Source organism: Oncorhynchus tshawytscha, linkage group LG13 (genome assembly GCF_018296145.1).
Source record: "Oncorhynchus tshawytscha isolate Ot180627B linkage group LG13, Otsh_v2.0, whole genome shotgun sequence".
NCBI classification, from domain to species: Eukaryota; Metazoa; Chordata; class Actinopteri; order Salmoniformes; family Salmonidae; genus Oncorhynchus; species Oncorhynchus tshawytscha.
In genome coordinates, this window is record NC_056441.1 from 63817112 (window position 1) to 63836217 (window position 19106).

The window sequence follows — 19106 nt, forward strand, 5'->3', positions numbered from 1 at the left end:
TTGGCTTGGATTTTTATTAACTACTTAACAACGAAAACATGCGGTCTCTCCTTCACTGCAGCCGAAGTGAGTAAGACATTTAAACGTGTTAACCCTCGCAAGGCTGCAGGCCCAGACGGCATCCCCAGCCGCGCCCTCAGAGCATGCGCAGACCAGCTGGCCGGTGTGTTTACGGACATATTCAATCAATCCCTATACCAGTCTGCTGTTCCCACATGCTTCAAGAGGGCCACCATTGTTCCTGTTCCCAAGAAAGCTAAGGTAACTGAGCTAAACGACTACCGCCCGTAGCACTCACATCCGTCATCATGAAGTGCTTTGAGAGACTAGTCAAGGACCATATCACCTCCACCCTACCTGACACCCTAGACCCACTCCAATTTGCTTACCGCCCAAATAGGTCCACAGACGATGCAATCTCAACCACACTGCACACTGCCCTAACCCATCTGGACAAGAGGAATACCTATGTGAGAATGCTGTTCATCGACTACAGCTCGGCATTCAACACCATAGTACCCTCCAAGCTCGTCATCAAGCTCGAGACCCTGGGTCTCGACCCCGCCCTGTGCAACTGGGTTCTGGACTTCCTGACGGGCCGCCCCCAGGTGGTGAGGGTAGGCAACAACATCTCCTCCCGCTGATCCTCAACACTGGGGCCCCACAAGGGTGCGTTCTGAGCCCTCTCCTGTACTCCCTGTTCACCCACGACTGCGTGGCCACGCACGCCTCCAACTCAATCATCAAGTTTGCGGATGACACAACAGTGGTAGGCTTGATTACCAACAACGACGAGACGGCCTACAGGGAGGAGGTGAGGGCCCTCGGAGTGTGGTGTCAGGAAAATAACCTCACACTCAACGTCAACAAAACTAAGGAGATGATTGTGGACTTCAGGAAACAGCAGAGGGAACACCCCCATCCACATCGATGGAACAGTAGTGGAGAGGGTAGCAAGTTTTAAGTTCCTCGGCATACACATCACAGACAAACTGAATTGGTCCACTCACACAGACAGCATCGTGAGGAAGGCGCAGCAGCGCCTCTTCAACCTCAGGAGGCTGAAGAAATTCGGCTTGTCACCAAAAGCACTCACAAACTTCTACAGATGCACAATCGAGAGCATCCTGGCGGGCTGTATCACCGCCTGGTATGGCAACTGCACCGCCCTCAACCGTAAGGCTCTCCAGAGGGTAGTGAGGTCTGCACAACGCATCACCGGGGGCAAACTACCTGCCCTCCAGGACACCTACACCACCCGATGCTACAGGAAGGCCATAAAGATCATCAAGGACATCAACCACCCGAGCCACTGCCTGTTCACCCCGCTGTCATCCAGAAGGCGAGGTCAGTACAGGTGCATCAAAGCTGGGACCGAGAGACTGAAAAACAGCTTCTATCTCAAGGCCATCAGACTGTTAAACAGCCACCACTAACATTGAGTGGCTACTGCCAACACACTGTCAATGACACTGACTCTACTCCAGCCACTTTAATAATGGGAATTGATGGGAAATGATGTAAATATATCACTAGCCACTTTAAACAATGCTACCTTATATAATGTTACTTACCCTACATTATTCATCTCATATGCATACGTAGATACTGTACTCTATATCATCGACTGCATCCTTATGTAATACATGTATCACTAGCCACTTTAACTATGCCACTTGGTTTACATACTCATCTCATATGTATATACTGTACTCGATATCATCTACTGTATCTTGCCTATGCTGCTCTGTACCATCACTCATTCATATATCCTTATGTACATATTCTTTATCCCCTTACACTGTGTATAAGACAGTAGTTTTTTTGGAATTGTTAGTTAGATTACTTGTTCGTTATTACTGCATTGTCGGAACTAGAAGCACAAGCATTTCGCTACACTCGCATTAACATCTGCTAACCATGTGTATGTGACAAATAAAATTTGATTTGATTTGATTTGATTTTACTTATTTACATATAAGATTGAGAGGATGTTAGCTATCCAGCTTGTTGGACATGTAATTAGATGCAATGATATTATCATGCATTTCAAGTGTAAAGACTGGATGTTTATTTTTGGTATCCTACTAGTGGACCTGTCACACAAGTGTTGCAGTACATAGTTCTATGAATTATGTACCGTCATCAATAGAGATCAAGTTCTGATAACATTCTGGAATCTGACTATCCACTGTAAACTTGCGTCAATGACACCATCGGCAGAGGCTGGGTAATGATGTGTAGTCAAAAATAGTGAATGTTCATAGCTACTTGTTAAGTAACATTAGAGTAGGTTATCAGTGGGTGTTTGCAAGAATCTATTTTTTTTTAAGTAGGGCTGTGATCAAGGACGTGCGCGCGCGTCGCTGTCAGTTTGTAAACGCAAGCGCGTCCCCGACTGAAGGCGAATGCGGCAGGAAAAAACAAGGATTGCAAGAGAGAAAAGTCGGCATACTCTAACCTCGAGATCATACGTCCCTTACTTTGGAACGAAAAACACGTCCTCTTGGCTTGTATAAATGTCCGAACTATCTAAGGATATTCAGGAAAAACTATAGGGTAAGTTGTTTTGCATCAGATATTGAGTATCGAAGAAACGCTAAGTGGGGAAAAGGACGATGTGGCTGTAATTTTTGCGCCTCCTTTCAATGTCTCAAAATGGCGGACAGGCCGCTTGGAGCAGCAGGTAGCTGGCCATCAGAGTTGTAAATGTCTGTGCTAACCAACTAGTGGCACTGGTCGATTTGCTTCTAAGTAACTGTTGTTAACTTAATTTAAGTTACTATTTGATGAGGACTTGCACCTACTTTTCAAGTGTTATTGATCCGATAATTTGATATCAACTTTCTAGCTTGCCAGCCAGCAGCTAACGTTCACCAGTGGAAATCATTTTGACGTTAGCTAGCTAGGCTAACCGGCTGGCTAGCGGGCTTGCCAAACTCATCAATTGTGTGTGTGTGGGTCGCGAGTTGCCTCGCATCATGTCTGCATAAACATTTATAGTTGTGACTAATATATAGTTAATTAACTTTTTAAACGTTTATGTTGACTGCATTGCCAATTGCTTCATTCAATTGAATCCGTTGCTTTTTCAACTCTCATTCGAATGGCTAGCTAGCGTTGCGATCATATGTAGGTCATGATTTGGGTGACAGTTATTTCACATACCAGCTACAAATGTATACCAGCTAATGTGTTGTCGAGCATATCTACTTGGTATACGGGTATTTGCTTGAACAAGCTAGATAACTTGAGCTAGGTAACGTTACCCGCGATTTATAGAATGTTCAATAATGGAAAAGGGCGTATGCACTCAGTTGTATCATTATTTTGAAAGCTATTTAGGAGGTAGGCAGCTCCGTGTAAATATATTATTTAGGTCGTATCGGCCGATTGTCATGTTAAACATTTGATGTGGTCTGATATTTTGACACCTTTGTTTTAACTCAGCTAGTTACCAAATTAGTTGTGTGTTTCCTGTAGCCACTGACTACGCTATTCCCTCCATCCATCACGTTACATCCAGTGAGCTGGACAACTTCGATCGTTTTGTGATCTGTCATCAAGGCTCTAGACCGGTAACGTAAATCATTATCATTACAGTTGGCCCTGTTTTACGAATGATCTAAGTTGAATGAATTCATGCAGTTTATAGAAATAAGTGTGGAACACATCGGTGGAAAAAACAAGAGTTGGAGGAAAACTACAATTTGCTTTGACCAATAGATTTAGCTTTAAACCTATGTTATCTTAATATTTTTATATTTTATTTTGCGATTGAGGATCGACTATAGTTTCAGTTTGATCACGTGGGTTGAAAGGCAGCGGTATCCTCCATTCGGTTAGAAAAGACGCCACCCCTCCTACTGCAGAATGGATCCTTCAGCCTGCGTCTCTTTCCGCTGAAACTGACAAGTCACTCTCCTCCTCCCCGCCTTGTTGATGGTACTCCTATCGTGTTTGAAGCAGTATCCGTTGCTATGCAGTCCTCCCCGAATGTATAATTTCATCCTGGCCAGATCAGAGCTTGGCTACACCTGTAAGGATTGCTGCAGCAGCTGATGCAACCGAAATTATGGGATTGTTTTAGGAGTGGAGCTTCAATTGATAACTTGGTAGCTATATTTTTCTCCTTTACAGTTGTAGCTAATGTGATTATATGGTTTGTATGTCTATGCTGATGGACCCTACTTGATTGAATAGGCAGTCACTTGATGTAAGCATTTAGATGTTGAATTTTTTAAAATGAATTGGTAGTTTTGGGATATTTTAATAGGTTACGTGTTTGTGGTTGCAGGCTTGACAAATTTCCAGACTCATTCAGAAAAGCAGATTTTCAAAATCCTGAGAACATAAACACATGTGCGCCCTCATGTATCTAATCATGGTGTTTGTGATTCTCATAATGGCCTCAATACACACCTTGTGATATTTGACTGTTATACAAGAGGTGGGACTATGTTAACCTGACTGATTTGTTTAGTATACCTTTCAGTGTTTTGAGTGGTACCTGACCCATAGCGACATTGAAAATGTGTTTTCTGGTTCAAATTTTATTAGTCACATGCGCCGAATACAATAGGTGTAGACCTTACACTGAACTGATTACTTAAGAGTCCCTAACCAACAATGTAGTTTAAAAAAATACCAAAGATTAAGAAATAAAAGTAACAAGTAATTAAAGAGCAGCAGTAAAACAACAATGGAGAGACTATATAGAGGGGGTACCGGTTAGTTGTGGTAATATGTACATGTCGGTAGAGTTATTAAAGTGACTATGCATAGATGCCAAAATAGCATCTATACACAGAGGAGGATGTTTGATTCCTCTCTCGGAGGAGGAGGAGGGGAGGGGAGGGGAGGGGGGGGAGAGAGAGAGAGAGAGGGTGTGTCTTTTTGTGAATGCAGAGTGCCTCACTAACACAGTCAGCACCAGATGCCCATGTTACCCTGTTTTGAGCTGTAGCCCAGAGGTCACAGTAGGACAGTGGCTGACCTTCAGCACAGGAGGACTGGTCTAACACACACACTGCTAATAATGACATGCCAGCCCAGCAGCCCCCCTCCTGTCTCTGGGTCTGCGACAGCCAGGTTGGGTTCACCTTCACATGACAGCTTAGTGCCACTGCTCATTTAATGGGTTTTGGATTGGAAATCAACAATTCCCAGCATATTATGTGAGGACTTGGAAATCACTGCACTATTACTTATAAAACAGTCAAATAAACACTATTATTGCACTGACCCATCACCGCATTACAAAAAGAGCTCAATTTCAACCAATCACTGCACATTTACCTCATATGGTTAAATCAAGCCACCTGTCACTCCAAAATTTCCCCTCAACTGTGCATTTTCGCTACAAATTGGACAAAATCATTGCATATTGCCATACAAAATGTCAGAATTGCTTCAGCAAAATTTAGCAGTTTGCCTGCAAATATTACACAAAATCCACACTAAATAATGGCGAGACTTGGAAATATGATGCCAGTATGCGTAATATTTATTCCGTCAGCTCATGCCATTGTGATATTTAAAACCGCTTGATTTCTGAATCCTGTCAATGCAAAACTAACTAGTCAAGGATCAAGACGACTATCCATGATTTGCACAGTGCACTGCATAGCCTGCATGGAGCATTTGAAAATATGCTGAAAACCCTTAATTTGATCTTTGTTCTGATCAGTTTAATGTTGGCCTATGTGCAGTCAACTTGGATTTGTTAAGTAGGCTTGTCTTATGTCTGTTTGTTGCTTTAAAGCGCCTTAAAAGTTAAATTTATCTTCTGTCAGTTGTTAAGCTAGCACTCAATGATATGTTGCCCTGGCCTGTAGCAGCTCTTCTCCTCCGACTCTCCCAGAGTCCTGTCTACCGCAGACCTCCGTGTTGTTACTGAGCACTCCCTCAGCGTATGTGTACTCTGATCTGCTAATCATGACTCTTCTATCAGGGGACTCTGACTGCAGTGATGATGGCCAGACCCATGTTTTATTGTCCTCTCTTTGCTTGTCGGCAGAGGCGGTGTACATTGTCACTGCACTCAGTCATGGTTCCTGCCATCTGTCTCAATTGGCTTGCTTAAATATACATGGAAGGAGGAGGAGCCAAGATTGAATGGACTTCTTCCACCACTCTGTCTAGGATGTGGATAGTCAACAAAGCTAAGATATGTTTAGTTTGAATGTGTTAGGTTTAAGAATGAATGCTTTATGTGACTGAATAGCAGCAGCCGTCCATTTTATCCCTGGTTGCTTTAGGCTTCTCTCAGACCACAGCTTGGATAACAGCAATTGCAGCCAGCACAGGTGATGACTTCTGGAAGACTGCAGTTTGTGCCAGATGTTCAATCCCCTGTCATTATCAATTAGTGATAAAGCTCTTCAAATAATTTCTGCAAGAGTGCCCTGCCTGTCTAGAAGAGACCTACTGTGCACAAGCTGGTCATTATAGAATAACTAGCTCTGAAAATCCCATCTTTATTTATGTATGTAGCCTTTGTTAGAGGTTCTGGCTGTTCCAGCTGTTATTTTAGAGATTTAATGCTGGTGTTGTGGCGTGGCCGCTTGCCTCTGTGTTTGTATGCGCCTGCATGCAGACCTGGAGAGTTTCAGTGTATTTTGTTTGCAGGCAGAGATGGGAGTAGTTAGTCAATGCTGAGCTCTGTCTAACCAGAGCTCTGTGGTAAACCAGCTTGCTAGCTGACCTAAAATAACTCTTCTCAATTGGTGGTTTGATGAGTGTTTTTCCAATGTGCAAGTGAACTGAGGACTGACGACCCCGAGCAACTAGCATAGTGTTGTGCCTGACATGAATTGTTAAATCAAAATCAAATCTATTTATATAGCCCTTCGTACATCAGCTGATATCTCAAAGTACTGTACAGAAACCCAGCCTAAAATCCCCAACAGCAAGCAATGCAGGTGTAGAAGCACGGTGGCTAAGAAAAACTCCCTAGAAAGGTCAACCTAGGGAGAAACCTAGAGAGGAACCAGGCTATGTGCGGTGGCCAGTCCTCTTCTGGCTGTGCCGGGTGGAGATTATAACAGAACATGGCCAAAATGTTCAAATGTTCATAAATGACCAGCATGGTCAAATAATAATAATCACAGGCAGAACAGTTGAAACTGAAGCAGCAGCACGGCCAGGTGGACTGGGGACAGCAAGGAGTCATCATGTCAGGTAGTCCTGAGGCATGGTCCTAGGGCTCAAGTCCTCCGAGAAAGAGAGAATTAGAGAGAGCATACTTAAATTCACACAGGACACTGGATAGGACAGGAGAAGTACTCCAGATATAACAAACTGACCCTAGCCCCCCGACACATAAACTACTGCAGCATAAATACTGGAGGCTGTGATGTGACCACAGGAGCTGTAGGCATCTAGTCAGACCATGGTGTCCTGAAATGTACCGTGGAAACTGGTGATTGATTTAAAGTCTAAGTATTATTACCAGTTACACTTTTAAGCCTTGTTTTGATGTCAGTACCTGCTTTTGTCAGGTCCGTTAGGTAGTTGTAGTTATCAGGGACATGTTACATGTACATTGTCAGTAGCAGGGCTCTACGCTGACCTTTTTTTTACAAGGAGCACGTATACTTTTAATTTATTTAAAACATTTTTTTTAGGGGGGAGCACACCAAAGCCCTATTCACACTGGACTAGTATTAGAACGTTGCTTATGTAATCAAAACCCTAGAATGTCTGTTATTCCAGAGGACGATTCGACAGGATTCTTTTTTTTCTAAACCGCCCCCTGTAAATCTTTAATAATTTTTTTTCAATAAATTGACCATTATTACGGAAGCCTGGAGGTATTTTTTTCTAGGTGTGAAGATATTTCAACTCCAGGTGATAACAGGGCTACACTGATAACTCGAGCTTGGTTCCTAAGTTTCTAAACCATAGTCGCCATAATATTTGAATTGAGGAAGTGTGATCCGAAGTATGTTCTAAATGCCCCTTAGTCTTCAGATGTGAGCTAAACAGTGCACTTGCTCTTGATGTGTTTTAAGGCTATGGATGAGGAAAAAGTGAACTTACCATTTCTAAACGTTTAGGTCAGTTGTATGCTGCTTTGCAATCTATTAACCGCAAGGGTCGCATTAAATAAGCTCAATATTTTTTACTGATGCATTTGGCAATATTCAATTAATACGCACAAACTTCTAAGCATTCACTGTGTGTGTACATGTAGGCCCTTCAAATATAGGCTATGCGCAGCACTTCATTCAATTTATCGAACAGTTTTTTTTTTTTTGCTCAAATCGTGAAATGTAGGTGCGCATTGATAAATACATTAATTTTCAAAGCCATTTGGATTGATACAGGAGTCGATGATGACGTTGAGTGGCAAAGAACAACAAAGGAATCCTGCTGTTGTGATTTGGATTTGGGAATCTGGGAAAGGAAATGCAGTGATATTGGACTTCTAAATCCCTATTGCTGTATTTGTGTGACAGTCTGATAGTGCTGCTAAGTGTGTTATTCCATCCTTTGTTTTAATCATTCCATAGTAGTGTAGCACTGAAGCATTTACTATTCCTTTGTTCATGGCCTTGTTCAGTCAGAATTCAGAAAGGCATGGACTAAAATGCAATATCAGTATACATTACTATTGTAAGGATTAAGATGTTTAAGAAATACAGGTTTAAGATGTTCAAGAAATACAGTTTATCTGTTGGGTTCTGTTAGCCTGTTGAATCATGCTTACCTCTCTATAGACTTTGATATGCTGATGTAGGCCTACAGCTAATCTACTTGGTTATTTTATTCTGCAAATTATAATCGAATGTGTCGACTAGCCTACTAGTCTTAGTTGATTGTAGATCAAGTTATTGTAAATTCACTTAGCAGGCTATTAGAACTAGCTTCACAGACTGCATTTTTATAACATTTGCATGACAATACCCAGATGTTTTCAAACTTTATTTTCTTCCTGTTTTTGTTTCATGGTTCCAGTGGAGTGTTGACCTGTGAATTGATCCATTCTTAAAACATTGAGTCCTGCTTACTGTGCCATACCTGACAGGGCTCTATGCTGACTGAATGAAAAATATTTGAGAGATTAAAACTAGAAATCCACATTTTTCTAGGTGCACTGGTACTCCTCAATAAAAATTCCAGGTTTCACATCAAAATATTTAGGCGCAAGTGAAGTGGTCGCACTGTAGAGCCCTTCCTGACCACAGAGAAATATGGATAGTTGGAGAACTCTGACCACCGACGCACACAATCTCATCACCTTGGGTATGATAATCAAGATTATTGGCATGGTCTGCTGCTGTTTCACAGTTGACCTTTCTCATTCAACTGATAAAATAGCATCCTTATGACTCAGAGCACCATCCTTCAGGGCAGACTATGCCAACATTCAGAGCACTCTATGCCAACTTGCCAACCCACAGGGCAGCTGGTTTCCTTATTCATTCGCCGCAGACTAGAGAATAAACAGAAATCTGCATTTTCAAAACACGGACACACTCTTTATTATCTGTTTTTTTTGTTGCTATGTTTTGTTGCTTCCATAGTGATCAGTGGCGTGAGAAGTGCAACACTATTTGGCTAGCAGACACACGTACTTTGGCTTACAATAAAAAAAGCATGTTTTTTTCTGGTCAAAAATAGATTTCTGTTTATCATAAAATGTAGCCAAATACATTTCCTAATGTTTTGCTTGAGGTTAATCTTGCATTTTACTAGAATTAGACAGATTATGATTTTTAACGGCAATACCGATTTATTGGAGGACCAATGAAAGCCGATACCAATTAATCAGCTGATTTTTGTGTGTGTGTGTAATAATGACAATTACAACAATACTGAATTAACACTTACTTTAACCTAACGATACATAAATAAAATATATTTAGTCAAAATAAATGATGAACATGTTAATTTTGGTTTAAATAATGCAACAAAAACAGTGTTGGAGAAGAAAGTAAAAGTGCAATATGTGCCATGTAAAAAAGCTAACGTTTAAGTTCCTTGCTCATAACATGATACCATATGAAAGCTGGAACCATCCTTTTAACATGAGTCTTCAATATTCCCAGTTAAGAAGTTTTAGGTTGTAGTTATTATAGGACTATTTCTCTTTATACCATTTGTATTTTATATACATTTGACTATTGGATGTTCTTAAAGACACTATTTCTATTGCCAGCCTAATCTCGGGAGTTGATAGGCTTGAAGTCATTAACAGCCTTGTGCTTCAAGAATTGCGAAAAGCTGCTGGCAAACGCAGGAAAGTGCGGTTTGAATGAACGCTTACGAGCCTGCTGCTGCCTACCACCTCAGTCAGACTGCTATATCAAATCATAGACTTAATTATAATACAATAAACACACAGAAATACGAGCCTTGGGTCATTAATATGGTCAAATCTGGGAAACTATCATTTTGGAAACAAAACGTTTATTCTTTCAGTAAAATACGGAACCGTTCCGTATTTTATCGAACGGGTGGCAACCCTAAGTCTAAATATTGCTGTTACATTGCACAGCCTTCAATGTTATGTCATAATTATGTAATAATCTGGCAAATTAATTACGGTCTTTCTCAGGAAGAAATGGTCTTCACACAGTTCGCAACGAGCCAGGTGACCCAAACTGCTGCATATACTCTGTTGGCACTGAACGCAAGAGAACTGACACAATTTCAGGCACCGCATTGATTATGTCCAACGCAGGACAAGCTAGTTAAACTAGTAATATCATCAACCATGTGTAGTTAACTAGTGATTACTAGTTTATCTAGCGTGTCTTGCGTTGCATATTTTTAAAATTTATTTAACCTTTATTTAACCAGGAAGGGCTCATTGAGATTAAAATCTCTTTTTCAAGAGCCCCCTTGCCAAGATAGGCAGTACCAAGTCATTACAAAAATATTACAGACAGACAACATGAAAAACTACAAGTAATCTAGTAAAAACCATTGAATTCACCAGAGTATAAAACAGCAAATTGAAAACATTGACAGGTCAGGGAATCAGCCTCAATCCTTCATCAGTGATTTAAAAACGCCAATCGGGACAAGTTCTTCCAGTTTAAAAGTATTTTAATAATCAGAACATGAAAATTAATAATAATTTTTATAATGGATGCAGTGCGCATTCGTGAAAAAGGACTGTCGTTGCTCCAACGTGTACCTAACCTTAAACACCAATGCCTTTCTTAAAATCAATACCCAGAAGTATATATTTTTAAACCTGCATATTTAGCTAAAATAAATCCAGGTTTGCAGGCAATATTAACCAGGTGAAATTGTGTCACTTCTCTTGCGTTCATTGCACGCAGAGTCAGGGTATATGCAACAGTTTGGGCCGCCTGGCTCATTGCGAACCAATTTGTCCGAATTTTACGTAATTATGACATAACATTGAAGGTTGTGCAATGTAACAGGAATATTTAGACTGATGGATGCCACCCGTTAGATAAAATACGGAATGGTTCCGTATTTCACTGAAAGAATAAACGTCTTGTTTTCGAGATGATAGTTTCCGGATTCGACCATATTAATGACCTTTGGCTCATATTTTTGTGTGTTATGTTATAATTAAGTCTATTAATTGATAGAGCAGTCTGACTGAGCGATGGTAGGCACTAGCAGGCTCATAAGCATTAATTCAAACAGCACTTTCGTGCATTTTGGCAGCAGCTCTGCTGTTTATGACTTCAAGCCTATCAACTCCCGAGATTTGGCTGGTGTAACGATGTGATGTGAAATGGCTAGCTAGTTAGCGGGATGCGTGCTAATAGCGTTTCAAAAGTCACTCGCTCTGAGACTTGGAGTAGTTGTTCCCCTTGCTCTGCATGGGTAACGCTGCTTCCAGGGTGGCTGTTGTTGTATTCCTGGTTCGAGCCCAGGTAGGAGCGAGGAGAGGTACGGAAGCTATACTGTTACACTGGCAATACTAAAGTGCTTATAAGAACATCCAATAGTCAAAGGTATATGAAATACAAATGGTATAGAGAGAAATAGTCCTATAATTCCTATAATAACTACAACCTAAAACTTCGTACCTGGGAATATTGAAGACTCATGTTAAAAGGAACCACAAGCTTTCATATGTTCTCAAGTTCTGAGCAAGGAACTGAAACGTTAGCTTTCTTACATGGCACATATTGCACTTTTACTTTCTTCTCCAACACTTTGTTTTTGCATTTTTTTAAACCAAATTGAACATGTTTCATAATTTATTTGAGGCTAAATCGATTTTTATTGATGTATTATATTAAGTTCAAATAAGTGTTCATTCAGTATTGTTGTAATTGTCATTATTACAAATACACGCCAAAAAAAATCAGCCGATTAATCGGTGTCGGCTTTATTTGTCCTCCAATAATCGGTATCTGCCTTGAAAATTCATAATCGGTCGACCTGTAATTTAAAAAAATTACATTTAAAATGTATTTAAAGCGTAGATTTCTTCGTTCCTTGTGACTCCTGTACCCACGCGCACACACTCTAACCATCAGGTAAATGGGTGCATCTTGTGGCAAGGCAATCACCTCTTAAATCGTGGTGTGATGTCATCATATTTTCTCCCTAGCCAATTGCATTGATTGACTTATTGTTCCAACAGTGTACTTACTACTGATGAAACACAGAAATGAGAATGATAACGCGCAATGTCTAGCACGATCACAAATTACACACACAGAAACCTGCTATTAAGAGTAACAAAATATCTTGTATGGAAAATCAACATGTTAGATTGCACTACAGTCATTTAGCAAAGGCTCTTATCCAGAGTAAATGTACAGCTTTCATGTTGCCAGCCATGAACTCTTTGCCCATGCCTGGAGTGTATGACAAATGGGAGCAACGAATGCAGTGTTTTATCTGCAACATTGTGAACGATTCACCTCACTGATTAAACCCTTGAGATCTTTCCCCTGCAGTCAGTGTATGACAGGGTGATTACTGCTTGCACGGTGTTGACATCAGTGTTCATAGGTCAGGTGGTGCCCAGGGCAATTCACATTCACAGCATAGTCCATGCCAAAGACCCACGTCTCGTTCCTCTAGCTATCTGCTGCTGATAACCAGTTTTGACTGCTCTGCTACATAAGTGTCAAGTCCACCAACCGCTGATAAAGAACCACTGTTTCCATTCATCACATTCCTTATTGGGTTTTAAAGGGATTAATTGGCTGTTCCTCCAGTAGGTTACATCTTTTAGGGTGTGTTGCAGTTACCATGGTGCTCTATTCCTTTAGGTCACCCTTCCTGGGTGCTATGTTGAAGCGAAGGCTGGAATTGATCTTCTCTTCCATTGGTCTCCTCGCTTTCCTCTGTCGTTGTTGAGAAGGAGATGAGGAGCAGGGACATGAGGAGAAGAAGCCCTGGAATCAAGGAAAATATTTCCCCTTAGCTTTTAACAGCTGTGTTTTGTTTACTGGTCTGGGTGAGAATATGTGATCCTTCTCCCAGTAGACTAAGAGGCTTACCGTGGCTAATGGCAGTGGCTGGCAACTCAGGTTAATCCCAAGTACCATCAACTGGCTCCTGAGTGGACAGTATGTTTTCCTGTAGGGTGATCCTTGAGAAGCACTCAAGCCCTCTTAAATTGATTTTGTATGAAGTGAGGTCGTAGATGAGATGTTTTGAAATCATGAGACTAAAAAGGCCACTGATTTCATTATTTTATTAATTCAATTATTTGAGCTCTGTTGTTTTGAAGCCCTTGTCATTCGATTTCATATGAATTGTTATCAGCCATTTCTGAGGGAACCGGGAGAAGTGAAATTAGTTTGGTCTGTCTGGAGATTTGACTGCACTGTCGGCCGTTACTCTGTCATGCATTTTACTGTTCTGTTGGACAGGCGTTGAGAGGGGAACTGTGGGTTGCCGGAATCTGGGTCATCTCTCTACTCTACATGTGGTAGGAACTCCCTACAGGGGGATTTATTTTTATTTTCTTATTTAACCTTTATTTAACTAGCCAAGTCAGTTAAGAACAAAGGGTCTGATGCCTCTAGCTAGCAATGAAATGCAGGGCCTAAGACTGCTGCGCCACTCGGGAGCCCAAGGGCTCCAGACTAAACTGTCACCGTGACATGACCAGGCTGCCACATAGGGCTGGAGTAGTGGGGTGTTGGTGGTGGGAATGTAGAAGAGTGGTTACTGGGAGAGTTGAACAGGTGAAACACCTGATGAAAATGAGGATGGTTTTTAACTCTTGTTGGCTATCACATAATATAATTAAGCAATAAGGCCTGAGGGAAGTATGGTGCATATGGCCAATATACCACGGCTAATGGCTGTTCTTATGCACGAAGTAATGCGGAGTGCCTGGATACAGCCCTTAGCCGTGGTATATTGGCCATATACCACAAACCCCCGAGGTGCCTTATTGCTATTATAAAATGGTTACCAACATAATTAGAGCAGTAAAAATAAACGTTTTGTCATACCCGTGGTATACGGTTTGATTTACCACGGCTGTCAGCCAATCAGCATTCAGGGCTTGAACCACCCAGTTTATAATATACCTGTAAGGCTTGTTGAAGAACAGGTCAATATATTCTATTGATGCAACAGAGGTCAGCTGCATTATTGTGACCTCTCCTTATCTTTCTGGCTCTCAGTAGTGTTACAGGAAGAGCTGGCTTTAGACACAGCTGCTCTTTACTGTCATATGAATGTTCTTGTCCCTATCTGCCCTCTGCCTGTTCTTCTATCAGGTGTTTGTCATGCATACATAATACTGACCTCTCGCTCGCTCTCTTTCTGTCGCTCTACTTTCTCTCTCCCCTCGCTCATATTTTCCCCTCTCTCTCTCTTCCCAGATGCAGTTTAGAACTGACTGGTAACCTTTCTGCAGGCGTTCCTCTCGTCTCATTTTTGGAGCCAGAGCTTTTGGGGGGCAGAGTCCTGCGTTAGTGGCAGAGCCTCCATCCCCCAGTTAGCCGGAGTCGTCATTGTACATCGGAACACTGTCACTGTCGAAGTGTGTTGGTTGGATTGAACTGATCTGATCTTCTGACCGGGGAAACCGCAGCAGCTGCAAGCCAAGCCCTCTGCTTGACCACCCCTGGCCCCGCCTACACCTCCCTGCTGCCACCATGGTTCTGTCACAACGGCAACGAGACGAACTGTGAGTAACGCACACATACAACCCACAATTTTGTTGCAATAACTAGCTGAACTGCTGTTTCTTTGATATCCACCACCAGACATTCTCTAGTCCAGTCCTGTGTAACACAGCCATGTGGCATCAGCATTACCTGTGACAGTCGGGGACCGTGGCTGGTGTATCTTAATTATGTGGGCTTGAAGCCACATGAGCTCAATACATGCATCTGTGTTCAGCAAAAGGGGGGAAAGCAGGTGACCACAGAAAATTGTGTTTCTTCCTAGCCCCCCTGCAAAGTGCAAACCTTGTTAACCATTCCATCCATTCCAGAGACACAAAGCAACATCTCTAGCTAGTTATTACCATTGTTCTCGTTAGACAGACATGTATGCAGTAAGGAGAAATGCCCACTCTCTCACAGCACAAGATGTGCATTGATTATTTTAAACTGGCCGAATGGGGTGAATTATTATATTTTTTTAGGCCCATCTGGAAGAATCAATGATCTGTAGTTAGTTAGGGTGCCTGGGGGCCAGACACACTCCCATGAGGTCCCCATATATTGGTCTCCTCCTTCCTGTCTCCAGAATGTTATTGATCATTGTTTAGTTTGACCTATAACTGTGACCCAAAAGATGGCATAAGGCAGAATCCTCACAAAGGGTGTGGATAACGACACAGCCTAATATTGCTAAGTGAAGAGGTGATCTCTTTAACTCGTGGCCAAGGAAATGGGCTGATGTTTACAATGGCTTTTGTACTATGTGGAAGTCCAGATAGTCCCATGCGTGTTGTCCACAAATAGTCAGAAGCATTGATTTGTTGAGTTGTACACACAGACATAATGTGTGCAGCTGTGCATTAAGTCAGGGATAATGCATAGCAGGGGAGACACTGTTGTAGCCAGAGATGACAGGATAGGTGTGTGACCAACCCTGCGGTGTCTGTAGCCCTGCGGTGTCTATGAACCTGGAGGTTCTATGAAGCTGGTAATTAACCCCTGAAGCGGGGGATAAGAGGGTTAACACAGCCCTATGTCAGAACAGATACATGATGAGAAGTGTGTGATAAAGGTTACGATATGTGGAGAAGGTTACGATATGTGGAGAGGGTGTGTCTGAGCTCTGTTTGGGATAGGGGATTACACATCTATATGAGAGCAGAGGGGAGAGATGTGTCAAAGGTTATGTGTTTAATTCACACACAGGAGTCTCAGGGGTTGTGTTAACGCAGAAGTCTGCATGGGAAAAAAATAACACATCTAAAATGCTTATTGTAATAATAAGCAGTTGTTAAAATTCCTGCATTCACGAACCGGCATTCTTTATTTTTCAACATGTTTTTTACATAATAATAGATTCTGAATTAGATAAACTTGTATTTTTCGGCAGGTACATATGCAGGATTGCTACCCTCCCACAGCATGGCTTTTGCTACAGATCAAAACTCCAAACCTACAACCTAATTTTGACCAAAATTTACCGGAGAGATTACTTCTTGCAAGGTGTCCCTTTTCCAAGCTATATGGAGGGTGCTCTAGCAAGCAAACAGCAGAGACCTGAGGACACCATTCCAACCTGGAACTGACTGAGTAGTGTTTGGGCTGATGCTATTGTAGTGTTTGGGCTGATGCTATTTTGAAAGCCAGGGGAGAAAAAAAAAGGTACATTACAATATATTTTACTTCATGGGGACTGAATGCTGAGTTAAGTCTGCCAGGCTTGCAAGGACAGACCAGATACAAATTCAATTAGCACCAAGGTGTGAAGTAAAAGGTCTTTGGGCCCAACAAGTGGCAGGAGTTATTGAAGCCCCCTCCTGCTGTTCAAAGACCATTCACTGGCACTTCTTTTGTCGAATGTGTAGTAGCAGTAATGTTTTTTCTATGAAGGAAAACTAATTCCACTAATGTTTTAAGTGTCACTCTATTGTCGCAAAAAAACACAAACCATTTCACCTGCGTTTTTAATTTAGCAATAAGGCCCAAGGAGGTGTGGTGTATATAGGGCTGTTCTTATCCGCAACACAGAGTGCCTGGACACAGCCCTTAGCTGTGGTATATTGGCCATATATCACAAAACCCTGATGTCCCTTATTGCTATTATAAACTGTTTACCAATGTAATTAGAGCTGTAAAAATTACTTTTGTCATACATGTGGTATACTGTCTGACATACCACAGCTGTCAGCCAATCAGTGCTATTACCATATCTGTAATGAGATGGGTTGACTATAAATGTGGCGGCCCTTCACACTGCATAACAAAACACTCGTCATTCTCTTGACAATGTGTTTCTGTATTTTAGTTTAGCCTAACAGACGCAGCGCCAGCGGAACTCTCAGTATCGCTATCGTGTGTTCCATTGGAATTCTAATCATCCTTATTCAGAACACTGCGTAGGCTTCTGACATTCTACTCTGCTATTTAATGCCTGGACACACACAAAATACAGGAAACCAGTATAGGACTATTGCGCCTTGTGAGCTGCCAGGCCGACGAAGAGTGGCGCCTGTTGCGTTGCATCTAATGGGGAGTCCTTTGTCCCTAGTGTTTTAAGAGGAGGCTCTTGACAGTAAAACACCCACTCAGATCTGTGGGGCTGTGTCACAGACCTACTGCCGCTCCCGCTCTCTCTGTGTTCTGGGAAACCGGGCGGCCATCTTCAGTCCTAACAGCTTAAACAATGGACTGACTGGGGAGAAATGGTGACTGACCAGCTGACTGCCCCGGCCTCGTCAGTACTCTATAACCCCTTTCCCCTCTCTCACCACCTTCATGGTTTATTTGTTGTCAAGCCGTACGCATTGATCTTGTTCCCATTCTATTGAAAACTTTCTCCCCCCTCCCAATGTTTTTGCGTCCAAACTCAACTGTCAGATTGAGCTGGAGAGAGATGCTTCTTCAGGGTAAGTGAAAGCTTCTTTAAATTTCTCATGCTTTTAGAAAGCAAAAGTCTAGTAGAAGAAGGATGTGTTTGGCTCACTGGTGATATAAGTCATGCCACCATAGAGATTCTTATTTAAGTGAGAAAGAATGGGGGATACATTTGTCTGTGCTTGTTTTTATGGACTTTGTAGGCTTTTTAAACAAACTTTGTGCTTCTTGGAGGTACATTTGCAATAGCAACTGATTCCCTCACTGTTGTATGTAAATTATCTGTCTGTCACCTTATTCTGAAAACAGCTATATTGTTTTAAGTGTCAAGCCTGTTTGTCAGATGTCACGATTACGAAATAAAAAAATTCACAAGTTCTATTCTTATTTCCAGAACCAATGAAAAGCACATTTTGTTTTTCCACGGTCATTAGATTCAAGCCCAGAGACCACGGCAGTAAAAATAGATGTGAACCCCCCAGACCTGCTGGCAGGAGGCAGACATGTGCAGATGGGCCAAGTTCAAGCTTATTTATTTTTTCCTGCTTCACAAAGAACTTCTCTTTAGTCTTTTCCAGGTATTTTAGTCAAATATGTTTCATGTGACTGTGTTCCTGCTCAGCTGCACCCACTAGCTGTGATTGTGCTGACGTAAGCACATCATGATTATTAATAGTGAAAGTACATTGTACAGTCTGAGGCTAATGGTATAGAATAGCACTGAGAACAAAAGTGACACACTCATACAGACCTTTGATCTGCTTTTATGTGACTGACTGGGAAAAGGAGGCCAATTTTAAATCAATGTAATTTTTCAGTCTTGATTGTTTTGTAACTCTTTGATTCATTCTGGGTCCTATTCCTTTTCTTTTTGGGGTAGCTAAGTTCATTGTATCTCATTGTGGAGTTGTTTTAACTGGCTTTCCTGAATATGTTGAACATGGAGAAATGTCATCAAATGTAGAACAATGAACACATTTTGTTGGCAGATACATTTCTGTAATGGTACAACAAGCTCAATCACTCCCTGTGCTCTGTATTGGGTGTGGCAGCTGGCTTCTATGGGAAATTGCTCACACGTGTCCATCTTGTCTATACACACACACACACACACACTCCTGTGGCGTGATCATGGTGTACTGTGTATCG

The 19106-nt window shown here is 41.8% G+C and overlaps 1 protein-coding gene across 3 annotated transcripts in view; it reads left to right on the top strand.

Moving 5' to 3' along the window:
- The first annotated feature begins 2312 nt into the window (after positions 1-2312).
- LOC112239972 (lissencephaly-1 homolog A) overlaps positions 2313-19106 on the top strand; it is a 65005-nt gene continuing 48211 nt past the window's right edge. Inside the window, exons 1-2 of one of the 3 annotated variants that reach the window (XM_042296143.1) lie at positions 2313-2559; positions 14796-15103. In XM_042296143.1, the coding sequence (XP_042152077.1) occupies positions 15072-15103 (32 nt within the window). In that variant the 5' untranslated portion in view covers positions 2313-2559; positions 14796-15071. Of the gene's footprint in view, positions 2560-3976; positions 4116-14795; positions 15104-19106 lie in introns of those variants that run through there. The other 2 variants (XM_042296144.1, XM_042296146.1) reach the window with 2 other exon arrangements.